At 44.4% G+C, this 13355-nt stretch overlaps 1 protein-coding gene across 3 annotated transcripts in view; it reads right to left on the reverse strand.

Moving 5' to 3' along the window:
• Positions 1–13355, reverse strand: part of RIPOR3 (RIPOR family member 3) — a 134389-nt gene that overhangs the window by 64551 nt on the left and 56483 nt on the right. For all 3 annotated transcript variants that reach the window (XM_028735194.2, XM_028735192.2, XM_077929278.1), the window contains exons 3-6: positions 9683–9829; positions 5987–6065; positions 4361–4384; positions 2211–2264 (exon numbers count right to left, since the gene is read on the reverse strand). In XM_028735194.2, coding sequence (XP_028591027.2) covers positions 2211–2264; positions 4361–4384; positions 5987–6065; positions 9683–9829 — 304 coding nt within the window. The remainder of the gene's footprint in view (positions 1–2210; positions 2265–4360; positions 4385–5986; positions 6066–9682; positions 9830–13355) is intronic.

Genomic DNA, 13355 nt, shown 5'->3' on the forward strand with positions numbered 1-13355 from the left:
TAAAAACATTCTTATAAACATTCTTATAAAACCAATTGTTTTATAAGAATGGAGTTTTTCTTTAAAAGTTTACAATCCAAGGTACTCCTTTAATTGCAGTGTTCAGCATGCGCTCTCTTCAACAAAAACCAATGGGAGCTGAAAGTATTGTCTTTGACTTGATCATACTCAGCGAAATCAAGTAGGAAAAGTCAAGATCGGGTCTTGTTGAATACTTGAGGCTGATGGGTGTCCAATAACAATTGCAGGGGGTGCACAGGTTAGTCACCCTGGATCCACTCCAGTGCTTCCCAAACTTGGGACTCCAGCTGTTTTTGGACTACAACTCCCATCATCCCTAGCTAGCAGGACCAGTGGTCAGGGATGATGGGAACTGTAGTCCAAAAACAGCTGGAGACCCAAGTTTGGGGAACACTGGTCTACTCCATCAGACAGTGTTACTAAGGTTTCACGCAGATGCCCCACCCAAGCTGGAGATGCCACAGATTGAATCTGAGGCATTATGAATGTTTTGCAACTGAGCTGGTGCACTTCTGTAATCTAACAACCCGCTTTCTTGTGGCAGAAGAAATCTGCAAAGGCCTCGGCTTATGCTATTCATTGGGAGAACACCAAAGTCCAAGGTTCAGTCCATCTTGCCAGGCACAGAGCAGCCTTCACCAAACTCCAGTGTTTTGGGCTACAACTCCCATCAACCCTAGAAAGCACGCCAAGCTGGACAGACAGGAGTCGTAATCCAGAGACACCTGGTTGGCAAGGCAGATGTGGAGGACAGGACAATGTGGGAACCGGCCTTTGGTCCCACAAAAATCCTGGGAGGTTGGCTGACTGAGGAGAGGGCAATTTGCCTAAGGTAACCTGGCCTACTGTCCACATTCAAATCCAACTCAGGCACCCACAAACAAAGCCTGTTTTCAGAGCTGTGGCAATAAGGAGGGATTAATCTGACATGTAACAGGATGCTATACCCGCTGTAAAATTTGAGTGCATATGGCAGTAATGAAAATGCTTATGCCAAAGAAGAACAACTGTACCACTGTAATGTGCAACCTTAAAGCACAGTTTGCTCTAATTTTAAGGCCAATAAAATCCATAAACCTTTAATGAAAGCATACTCCCTCACTCAAGCCAACAAAAGCACCAATGGGTAATTCTGCACTAAATATTTTAAAATCCTTTATTTGGCTTTCTAAAGTAGTCAGACAAAGGGGGTCTGCTGAGCACCATTTAAACCTACCGAGTCCTGTCTCTAAGAGTTAAGGGCATTTGATTCCTCTTGATGTCAGGCACAATCCTGCTCATGACACGCAACAATTCTTTGCATGACAGATAAACTTGGCATGATGCCATGCTGCCTTTGTGCCTCTTTAAAAGGATATTTAGTCTTGGCACCACCAAGGGGAAGCCATCAAAGTGCTGCAAAGTGCAATGGCCAACACAGTTATTGAAAGAGACCTTTTCTTCCTCAGATTACTTCATCAGAGTCAATGCAGCGAGTATATCCAAAAGACAACGAAATGTTTACATGAAATCAGAGCAAGTCAAACCCAGATCTCGACAGAAAAGGTTTCTGCTGTTAACTGAATAGTGGAGGAGGAAGAAGAAGAAGAAGAGTTTGGATTTGATATCCCGCTTTATCACTACCAGAAGGAGTCTCAGAGCAGCTAACATTCTCCTTTCCCTTCCTCCCAGTGGAGGATGATATACTTTTAACATTTATTCTTGGCTGACTATAATAGGACGGGAGCAATCTCTTGGTCTTGAATTAGACTAGTCCTCATGAACTAGTCACGAACCCAGCAAAATAGAGAGAGGAATAGATATATTTCTGTGGCTTGGGAATCTCCTGGCACAAGAGCGATGGGCCGCCTTCTTTTAGCTGTCATTCAGCTAATAATGGCTCCTTCCTTCCCTTCTCTCTGACCTCAAGCAGTTTTGCTTTCTTCCAAATATGCTGGCAGGGCACACAAACTGGTTCTACAGGCTAAACCTGGGCTGCGCTCAGTAATCACTCTGCATGGAGGCACCGCAAAAGAAAAAAGAAAAGAAAAGAAGGTCTCCTCCTTTTGCAAAGAGAGCTATTGTGGCTTTAGAAAGCACCTAATGTGATTTGCCTTCAAACAGACTATGGCAAAAAGTATTTTTTTTCCTGCCCTACATTTGTTTATATCATGGCATTAACCTTGCAGACAGAGAATATAAGCCCTTACCTTGCTTATATGAAATTCCAGTTTCCTGATATACCTTTCGACGGAGCGGATTTGCTTTTAAGGGAGGGACAAAAAGACGGGCAAGAGGTTATTTATACATCACCAAACACTGCACTGCTGGGAAAGAATTAAACTCGTTACCATGAGACATTGCCTAAACATGTGTTGTTGTTTTAAGAAGACTACGATGAACCAGTATTGGCATACCAATGAGGACTAACTGCATCCAAATTTTCGGTCACTACCACTGTCATCTGTACCAAGCGAGGCTTTATTTTAATTTTTTTAAATCTTTGTCACCTTTCCACCACATAGCCGATCGACTCAGCCTGACAACTAAAGCAACACCGCTTAAAAACTGAAGTGCCAAAGAGAGATAGAAAAAGCTGCAGGTTCTTTCTTCAGAAAGAAGCTGAAGGCAAATGTTCCCCCTTGGACTGGTTGTAGGGTAGGGCCCCATTCACTTCAATGGACTGGCCTCCACTGTGTAGAAGAAATGCAAGATTCTGAAATAATCAGAATTGTACAGTTGGAAGGGGACGCGGGTGGCCCTGTGGTCTAAACCACAGAGCCTGGGGCTTGCCGATCAGAAGGTCGGCAGTTCGAATTCCCGTGACAGGGTGAGCTCCCGTTGCTCAGTCCCTGCTCCTGCCAACCTAGCAGTTCAAAAGCACGTCAAAGTGCAAGTAGATAAATAGGTACCACTCTGGTGGGAAAGTAAACGACGTTTCCATGCGCTGCTCTGGCTCGCCAGAAGCAGCTTAGTCATGCTGGCCACATGACCCAGAAGCTGTATGCCGGCTCCCTCGGTCAATAAAGTGAGATGAGTGCCGCAACCCAGAGTCAGTCACAACTGGACTTAACTGTCAGGGGTCCCTTTACCTTTACCTTTGCAGTTGGAGTCTAGTCCAACCCCCTGCAATGCAGGAATATGCAGCTGTCCCACACGGGGATCAATCCTGCAAACTTGGCATTATCAGCACCACACTCTAAGCCACTGAGCTATAAACAAAGTTAATGAAGCAGTAGCATCAGTGTTCAAAATTCCCATTGTTCTAGGCGCATTTTGCAACAGGGAATTTCATTAGTGCAAGCCGTTTCTGAGCTCTGGGCACAGTACTGCGCCTAAGATTTCAGATTAAAAGTGCAGAGTGGAAGGAAAGGAGGACCTTTTTCTGCCTCCCCACTTCCAGCTACTCTGAAGACTGAAGAAGAGACCCTCTTAAGAATATTAGGGGGGTGGGCAGGGGAAGGACTAGACCATGTGAAAAATGAACATAATATTTTAGCTGCAGTTCATTCATTTTCAGCACTGTATTCTTTTTATTAAAAAGCACCTAGCCATTCCGTTGTTGCTCCCATAACCTAGGTTTAAGGTGCCATTTAGCTCCTCGCTTTCATATTTCAGTTTCTAACACTGAGTAGCATTGACAATTACTAAAAGATGAAGCATAACAGCTATAAAAGATTAGCAACGCAACTAATTTTTTTTATAACAGAATTCGGGGCGGGGGGGGAATACTTTGGGAAAGATGGATTTTTAAAGCCTGCTAAAAAATCCGTAGCGTATAGACATACTCTCCCACAGTTTGACTTTACCCTCAACGGCACATTCTTCCATTGCTCTCCAGACAGACAGATGCCAACAACAATCTAGGCATGCAGAGAATGCAGAGAAGAGAGAGCTCCACTGTCTGAGAGCCACCACAAAGAAGGCCCTGTCAGATCAGAATTACTGACCCCTGCATACAGATAGGTTCCAGAAGTTGGTACTTTAGATGCAGACTTATGGGAGCTCCTTTGTGTTCTTGCTCACGCTCCAAGGAGCACCAACCAGAATCCCACACTCCCCAAGGCCCAGCCTTCATGCCACTAGAGTTCTCCAATGTTCATAAGCATTCAAGCAAATATTTGGGGGTAGTCAGGGAGAGTAAGGTCCATCAATGGTTTTAAATATGGCTCTTTGGCCTTGTGCTGCTTGCAGTGCACACATGCTCAGTCACCTTAAGCCAATTTTCATAATCATTAATAATATTTTTATGCTACTAAATATGCAAAAATCCGTAAGTAGCTTACATCAAACACAATAAGCTTGATTATTTTTAAAAAACAAACAAAAGTAAAACAGAATCCATCAACACATTTCTTACCTTATCCAAATCATAGTAGAAAGCCTGAAAGAGAAATGTGCTAAATTTTAGCATACAGATTACTACATCCACAATCATACAGTGCAGTGCTAGAAAAGAGTTATATATATATATATATATTTGGGGGGGGGGGTGTTAGGAAAAAAAAGATGCTGGTACTCACCATGAAGTTGTTACAGTAACTGCCACACTTTTAATATTTTGGGGAGGGTAGTTGTTGCTGGTACAGTGGTGCCTCGCAAGACGAAATTAATTCGTTCCGCGAGTTTTGTCATCTTGCAATTTTTTTCGTCTTGCGAAGCACGGTGTCGGGAAAGTTTTGGAAAAGCTTCAAAAATCACCAAAGTCTTCAAAAACCTCAAAAAAGGCTACCACACCGCGTTCTATGAGTTGCTCCTCGAAGTCAAGTCGCAACTGTATTAACGGTGTTAAGAAAAAGGAAACAAACTTGCAAGATGTTTCCGTCTTGCGAAGCAAGCCCATAGGGAAAATCGTCTTGCAAAGCAGCTCAAAAAACAAAAAACCCTTTCGTCTAGCGATTTTTTTGTCTTGCGAGGCATTCGTCTTGCGAGGTACCACTGTACTGTAAATCTTTGAGTACCCCCAGAAAAAAGTTCTGGTTTTATTGTTTCAATATATTGTTTTTATGTAGAAGTCTGCTCCTCCTCCTTGTGTTCCAGAGTTCTCAGCATCTTAATTGCAAGAGAGTGTTTTTTCGCTTTTATTAGCTGTGTGGTCCAGGTGGGCTTGAATGAAAGCTTTCACTGCCACAGCAGTGAGAAACCTCTGGCCTCCATCCCAAGAGCCACATGGTCTGGAAGATGTCCACAAAGAACCCATTTTTTGCAGCCTGTCTGAGCTCAGTGGGTCCTTTGAAGGGAGCAAGGAGAAGTTCTTCTGTCCAAAGGGCTGTACTGCTTTTTTTTTTTTTAAAGGCAGGGTTGTTGCAGCTCTACAAGCTATTTTTACTAGTAAGGTAAAGGTAAAGGGACCCCTGACAGTTAAGTCCAGTCGCAACCGTAAAGCTCATCTTGCTTTACAGGCCGAGGGAGCCGGCGTTTGTCTGCTCCACAGACAGTTTTTCTGGGCCATGTGGCCAGCATGACCAAGCCGCTTCTGGCGCAACAGAACACTGACACCAGAGCAGCGCGCAGAAACACAGTTTACCTTCCCGCCGGAGTGGTACCTATTTATCTACTTGCACTTTGACGTGCTTTCGAACTGCTAAGTTGACAGGAGCAGGGACCGAGCAACGGGAGCTCACCCCATCGCAGGGATTCGAACCGCCGACCTTCTGATTGGAAGCCCAAGGCTCAGTGGTTTAGACCACAGCACCAGCAGGAGATAAAAGGGCTGGGCTCTGCAGAAATATATTTTGTCCTTCCTATGATTTAGGACTAAATTGGAGTGGGGCAACAGAAGATCCTTTCTCTTTAGATGTCGGTTTGGCCCGGTCATGTATAAAGCATGAAGTTAAGGCTCAATGTTTGGAACAAGTGGTGCATACAGCTCTGTGCCACCACAGATGCCAAGACTGAGTCCTATAAAAATATGGCAGACCACAGGTTCCCTACTCTTTGTTTACAGTGTCTACCAACAAATTATTGAAGTTAGAGAACAACTTACCAGCCGTGAGTTTCTTCTTGTATCTTTGTGGCATTCAGAGAGGTAATCCAGCTCAGCCTGATGCATTTCCAGATATTCACTACAGGAAGAGAAGAATCAGATGTGATTATTATAAAGGTAAAGGGACCCCTGACCATTAGGTCCAGTCGTGGCCAACTCTGGGGTTGCAGCCTCATCTCGCTTTATTGGCCGAGGGAGCCGGCGTACAGCTTCTGGGTCATGTGGCCAGCATGACTAAGCCGCTTCTGGCGAACCAGAGCAGCGCACGGAAACGCCGTTTACCTTCCCGTTGGAGCAGTACCTATTTATCTACTTGCATTTGATGTGCTTTCGAACTGCTAGGTTGGCAGGAGCTAGGACCAAGCAACGGGAGCTCACCCCGTCGCGGGGATTCGAACCACCAACCTTCTTATTGGCAAGTCCTAGGCTCTGTGGTTTAACCCACAGCACCACCCACTATGCATAAATCAGAGGGGAATGTTTTAGGGAAGTGGGAGATATGCAGGAGAGTATTGGGCATGGGAAGGTTACATCTTCACACACATGTATATACTTGCCCCCCCCCCCAAAAAAGCAAAACATTAGGATCAGCTTAGAACAGATGTTTATAGAGTGAATTAAACATGCAAAATAATAATAATAATAATAAACTAAGCTTTTTAAAAAAAGACCTTCAACCAGCTGTATTGCAACATTTTCAGCTTTTAATTAGAAATGTCAATAACCCTGGAATGAAGTGTTCTAATTGAATTGGCTAGCCTGAAGTAGAACCCTTTCAAAGAAAAGGAGGAAAGTATCCAGCCTCTGCTTAATTACTCTCCTCATTCTCCGATTCAAGCACATCTTCAAAGGAGGTTGATTGGTGGTTACTTTAACAGGTATTAATCACCTGATATCATTATGACATCCAGGTGATTGACAGGTGGGTAGTCTGGCCCACCTGTAAAAGTAGGCCTAGGAAGGATGGGGGGGGGATCCAGATCCACTTCACCCACCACTGGAAAGATCCAGTTCCCCAGCCTTACTCTATGATAATCTGTCTATCAACTATCTATCTATCTGTCTATCTATCGTTAACATGAAAGCCTCATTATTGCTTCATTCATTTGCCAAAGCAAGGAGGGTTCCCTGGCACTTAACAGTCATTGCAATGCTGAATAAAGCCCTAGAACTTCACTCTCCCATTTTACCCCTCTTCTGCACCACAGCTCCCTGCTATTTTGGAGAGTCCGTGGAAATCAAAGGTATGAAATGGAGAATGCCTGTTGCCACTGAACAATTACCCTTCAGGGTTCTGGCCTCTTAGCTCCTGCTGGGTCCAGTGGGACACACACACCCCAACACACAAAGAGTAGAAGTAATAGTTACAGACTCAAAACTCCATGTTAGCTCCCAGGGGGCAAAAACCTCTGAGGCTCACATTCCTCTAACTTTGTGAGTTAATTCAGACCAGACATGAATAACTCAATTTTCTCCTCTTGTATTTTAAAAAAAGGATGCAGTCAGTGCTTCTTTACAAGATGCAGAACCTAAACAGGTCAATGTGTTTATGTTAAGTAGCCTGTGCCTTTTCCAAGTTACTTTTGGGGGCATTTCCCCCTCCCTCTAACCATTGCAAAGACAGTCCCACCCATCCACCCGAGACACATTGTTCCTCCAGAATCCAGCCATTTGATCCTCTGCCAGTTAACACGAGAACAGTGGTCTCCGAAGCTAGTTTAAATATTTCTGCACTCCAACCTCTAAAACGCGGCAGCGCAGTAAACTTACTGGAGCGAAAGGTTTGCTTGCTCTTATTTCACAAATTCCCAAGCCAAGCAAAGATAACACAAAACAAGTAGCTACCTGCATCAAAGGAAATTTATTAACCAAGAAAGCCATTCAGGAGCTGAACAGCTAGCTATTCATTTATGATTGCTAGCGATTTTGGCATATATATATATATATATATATATGGGGGGGGGGGTGTCAGCGTTTGTCAAATTAAAAGTATAAGGCATGGATCAGGGCAGCGCTGCCTTTAATTATAACACAACAATCCTTTCCCTCAATGGCAAGAAGTTGGTAGAGCATGAGGCTCTTAATCTCAAGGTTGTGAGTTCAAGCCCCACGTTGGACAAAATATTCCTGCATTGCAGTGAGTTTGACCAGAAGACCATCGTAGTCCTTTCCAACTCTAAAATTCTATGATTCTACCTTGTTGACTACTATCTGTTGGGCATTCTCCACATGGCTGAGTAATAATAATAATAATAATAAATGATAATTTTTTATTTATACCCCGCCCTCCCTGGCCAGAGCCAGCCAGGCTCAGGGCGTCTAACACCAATAAAATTACATTAAAACATAATGTGGGGGGACAAACAAACAAACAAAAACCAGTTTATTAAAATACGGGTTAAAATACAATTTAAATGGCCATGTGTACATTTTCTTGGTTCCACTGAACTCCCCAAGGGTCTTTCCTTCCAATAAGCAGGAACACCTCAAGGGGAGATGACTGCAAAAGGCTGTAAGTGGGACTGCTTTGAAGGGTGGTTTAGAAACTGCAGCTGGTGCAGAATCCTGACCGCTGACCAGAGCAAGACAGTCTGACCACATAGCAGCCATCATGGCATGACTGCACTGGCTGCAAATTAGTTTCCAGGCCCAGTTCAAAATCTTGGATTTGATCTATAATGTCTTCCACAGGACCACAATACCAACTCTACAAGTCTATGAATCTATTGTATGACTGTCTCTCCCCTGGACCTTGCACTTGTCATCTGAGGCCTTTCTCCCTGAGAGAAGTATTGAGGACGACAGCATGAGAAAAAGCCTTCTCATTGGTGCCTCCCCATTTGCAGAATGTTCTCCCTAGGGATACATGGCTGGCACCATCACTATCTGTTTTTAGGTGCCATTTTTATTCACCCAGGCTTTTGGACCCTGATCTGAAGGGTAAATTATGCTTGCGGCCTCTTCTGCTGATCACCCTTTTTGTCGGATGGGCTGAGCTACATCTGCCCTTTTTATAAATGTAACCAAGGAGTATTTTAGGCTGCTTTTTACTTGCTTTTAATGTTTCTGCAAGTCTCTTTGAGTTACATTTGTGGAAAATATGACTAATAAATACAACAACAAACAAACAACATCCTCCTCAAACTTTGTCTCTCTTGCTGACCAGGCCAACTGCAAACAGTTACTCTTCAGACCCATGCAAAATGTGATTAGCGGCTAGCATCCACCAGCCATGAATGCCCATTTAAGCAGACACGTTCCAGTTGTCAATATTGGTTGAGGAACCATATTCAGCTATTGCAAAAGTACCAAGAAAAGGCATCTCTCCCTGTAGGGCCCTGGAGCACAGGGTGAGTTATTTCCTTATGCTATACAACACTTTGCAGCTGATGGATACATGCTAATACAGAGAATACAGTGAATAAATCCAAGACCCTTTTAGAATATGGCTTTGAGGGGGGTGTTTATTGGGTTATTGCTTTTGGCTTGATTTTATATGTTGTGGTCTTGTTGTGAACTGCCCTGAGACCTCCAGGTATAGGGCAGTGTATAAGTTGAATAAATAATAATAATGATGATTAATAAATGCAATTAGCAGCAGCTGAGTAAATGCTAACACAGAGAAGGCAGCAAATTCCGACATACTAGTGTGATAAAAGGAATGGGCTGGGATGGGGAGAGAAGAGAAAGCCTTACTCGAGTCCTTTCTTCAAAGCTTCAAAAACTTTCTTCACTTGTTGTGGCTTGGGATCCCAGATGACCATTCCTTTCTGCAGAGAGGGATAGGTCTTGGCAGATTTCACTGACATTTTAGACCTCGTAGAACCTTTGCTGAGAGACTTCCTGCAGAAAGGGCAATTATGACAGAGAGAGAGGAGACCATGATGAATTTAAACAAGAACACAAATTGCTTGGCTTCACTGCCCATGATGAGGATGTAAGATTAGAAAGACGAGACTAATTCCAAAACCTAATCCTCTGCATGTTAACTCAAAAATTAAATACAACCCAGTCGAAGTGTGTTCTGGTTAGGAAGAGAACAGTGCTACCTTAACAAACACATCTTCCAAAACCAGCACAGGGGAGAATCACATGCTGCCCATTGATTGCTTTTTACACATACCCTCCTGATACTCCTGTACCTCTGGAGCATTTAAACCAGGCTTCCTCAAACTCAGCCCTTCAGATGTTTTTGGCCTACAACTCCCATGATCCCTAGCTAGCAGGACCAGTGGTCAGGGATGCTGGGGATTGTAGTCTCAAAACATCTGGAGGGCCGAGTTTGAGAAAGCCTGATTTAAACCTTCCTATCCTTGCCAGTTCTCCCCCAGAATTTTATTTATTTATTTGATAGAATTTTACACCATCCCTCCACAAAGGCTTCCTGCCTGGTTACAATAAGACCTACTGAAAGACAAAACAGCGGTCAGAAACAAGCTAGCAAGCAGCATTAAACTAAAAATAAAAAACCTGAGATGTTTTTATTTCATTTCATTTTTAAATAAATTGTTTCCTTGGAACAGAAGAGTTAACAGTATTAGTAGAGTAGCCATTTAAGCATTGCCAAAGAGAGAGAGAATGATTCATCTATAAAAAAAGACAAAGAATGTATCCAATATTAGTTCTTCTTGGAATAAAGGTAAAGGGACCCCTGACAATTAGGTCCAGTCGTGGCCGACTCTGGGGTTGCAGCGCTCATCTGGCTTTATTGGCCGAGGGAGCTGGCGTACAGCTTCCGGGTCATGTGCCCAGCATGACTAAGCCGCTTCTGGTGAACCAGAGCAGCGCACGGAAATGCCGTTTACCTTCCCGCCGGAGCGGTACCTATTTATCTACTTGCACTTGACGTGCTTTCGAACTGCTAGGTTGGCAGGAGCCAGGACCGAGCAACGGCAGCTCACCTCGTTGCGGGGATTTGAACCGCCCACCTTCTGATCAGCAAGTCCTAGGCTCTGTGGTTTAACCCAAAGCACCACCCGCGTCCCTCCTACTTAGAGTAGACCCATTCAAATTCATGGACATGGCTAACTTAAACCCAAAGGGTAGAGTTCAACGTCACGCTATGACGAATGTTCCATCTTCGCAAACTTTCCAGCTCGCCAAATGGAACAATCGCCCAGCCTCCTTCTCTCCCTGCAACGCAGTATGCAGGTCTGGGGTTCAACAACCCATACCCCTAGCCAATTTTGGGGGGCATGGGAAAGAGGAAGGGAGAAGCCCTGTTGAGCAAGCGAAAATCTCCATATTTATTTATATACTTGCTTCAGAATGGCTTCTAAACAGTTTGCAAGTGTAAAACTAATTATAAAAGCATCCACACATAACCGAAATATACAAATAATAAAAGCACCCATAATTAAAATGGACACTGGAACAAACTCATTGAAACAGAGTAGCCACTGAAACTGTTAAAACAGCCATTAGATCTGGAGGTTCAAATCAGGAGAATGCTTGCCTAAACATGTCGCTGGACTTCCATTGGGCAACCACTGGCTATGCTGGCTGGGCCTGGCGGGAGATGGAGTCCCATCAACATCTGAAGGGCCACAGGTAACACACACACCCTCAACCCGTGTATTAACCAGTGCCATTTGGTCTGTACCCTAACCAACGGCCACCTGGGAAGAATATACTAACCATGTCTGCTCAGAAGGAAGTCCTACTGAATTCAATGGGGTTTATTCCCAAGTAGGTGGGGAATGGGGATAGGATCGCAGCCTAACCTACTCCGGCGCTTCACTGCAATGTTAATGGGTAATAGCATCTGTTTCACTTACACAATGCACAGTTTCTTGACAGTAAGCCCCACTGAAGTCATTGAGACTACGTTCAGTTAAACATAGTGGGCGGCACCCTACAAAGTCCTACTCAGAGCAGATCCAGCGGCGGAGCATATGCCCACGCTGCCCAGGGCAGGCGGACACGCTCCCAAGGGGGGCGTGGTGCGGAAGGTGCCCTCCCGGGTAGGGGATAGCCGCTCGGGTACCTGGAGCAGCGAGCACGCCCTGCAGCCGGGGGCGGAGCAAACCGCCCATGGCGGACATTTGGCGCACCGCCCACTCATAACTCCCAAGCTCCCCCAAGCTGTCAAAATGAAGGGGGAAGGGGGGAATGCTGCCAGCAAAGCGGAGCAGCTCCCCACCCCCACCCCGACGGCTCAAGGTAGGCTTGGGAGTTGTGGGCAGGCGGTGCACCAAATGTCACCCCCCTCAGTCAGGGCACCCGGTACAGTCCGCCCCCACCGTCCCCCCTTCCTATGCAGACCCTGAGTGGACGCACTGAAATTAACAAACCTTAGTTAGCCATGTCCTCACTTTCAATGGGGCGACTCTGAGTAGGAGAAGCATTAACTACCACTCCGAAGAATTAGGTTGTACACTATTTGTCTAGAGAGAAATTCAAAGAAAGAAAGAAAGAAAGAAAGAAAGAAAGAAAGAAAGAAAGAAAGAAAGAAAGAAAGAAAGAAAAGTCCCTATCATTCTCTCTACTTAAACAGTGAGTCATCTTACCTCTCTGTAAGATAAAGAAAACTAAATCTTTAAACCTCTGCCCTCCTTGCTAAACCAACTTATTTTTTGTTCCTCCTTTGGAACACAGGACAGAACAAGTTGCATTAATTTAAGAGTCCCACTTGGAACAAAAAAACTCAGTATCTTTTACAGAATAATACTGTGTAGCTGTGTAAATACAAAGAACCACTGAACCACTGAGCATTGCTCACCTATCCAAGTAAAGGCAATCCAGGGGATCTCTGTTGAAGGTGGTCTTTTTTCTGACAGATTCCTGGCTAGTTTATCTCTCTCTTGGAATACTTGATGATTTGTACCTGACTTTTACTAACTCCCTTGTCCTTTAATCATTTATTTACTTTTCAGAAAGTCAAGCTCAGTAAATTCTTGCCTCCTTTAACATCATCCATTCTCTCCTTGCAATCAACTGGATTTCCACCCCACCTGTTAATAAACAAACAAACAAAGGCTGCAGCAGACACACCTGGCTAGTTCTATCAGCTGTTGTGAGGGTGGTGTCTTGGAGCTCAATCCTACCCATGCTTACTCAGAAGCAAGACCCACCATTTTCCAAGAAAGTACATTTACCATTGCAGCCTCAGGGCTCTTTACAATGTCTGCTAGTGCAAGAGCTCTTGGTTAGTGGATGGGTGAGTTTTAGGGTTGTGCAACAGAGAGATCCAGTGCAAAAGCTGCACTAGCGGAAACTCATTGTGTAAGCGATTACACAATCCATCGGGCAACGAAGTTATCAGCAAACTGCTTGTGCCCTTCTCTTACGCGGTAGCATTCTGCTGGTGCAAAACATTTTGCCAGCAGCAACAAATATGCCACTTAGTGACTTTAATTTAGCACTACGT

Source organism: Podarcis muralis, chromosome 5, assembly GCF_964188315.1.
Source record: "Podarcis muralis chromosome 5, rPodMur119.hap1.1, whole genome shotgun sequence".
In the NCBI taxonomy this organism is placed as follows: domain Eukaryota; kingdom Metazoa; phylum Chordata; class Lepidosauria; order Squamata; family Lacertidae; genus Podarcis; species Podarcis muralis.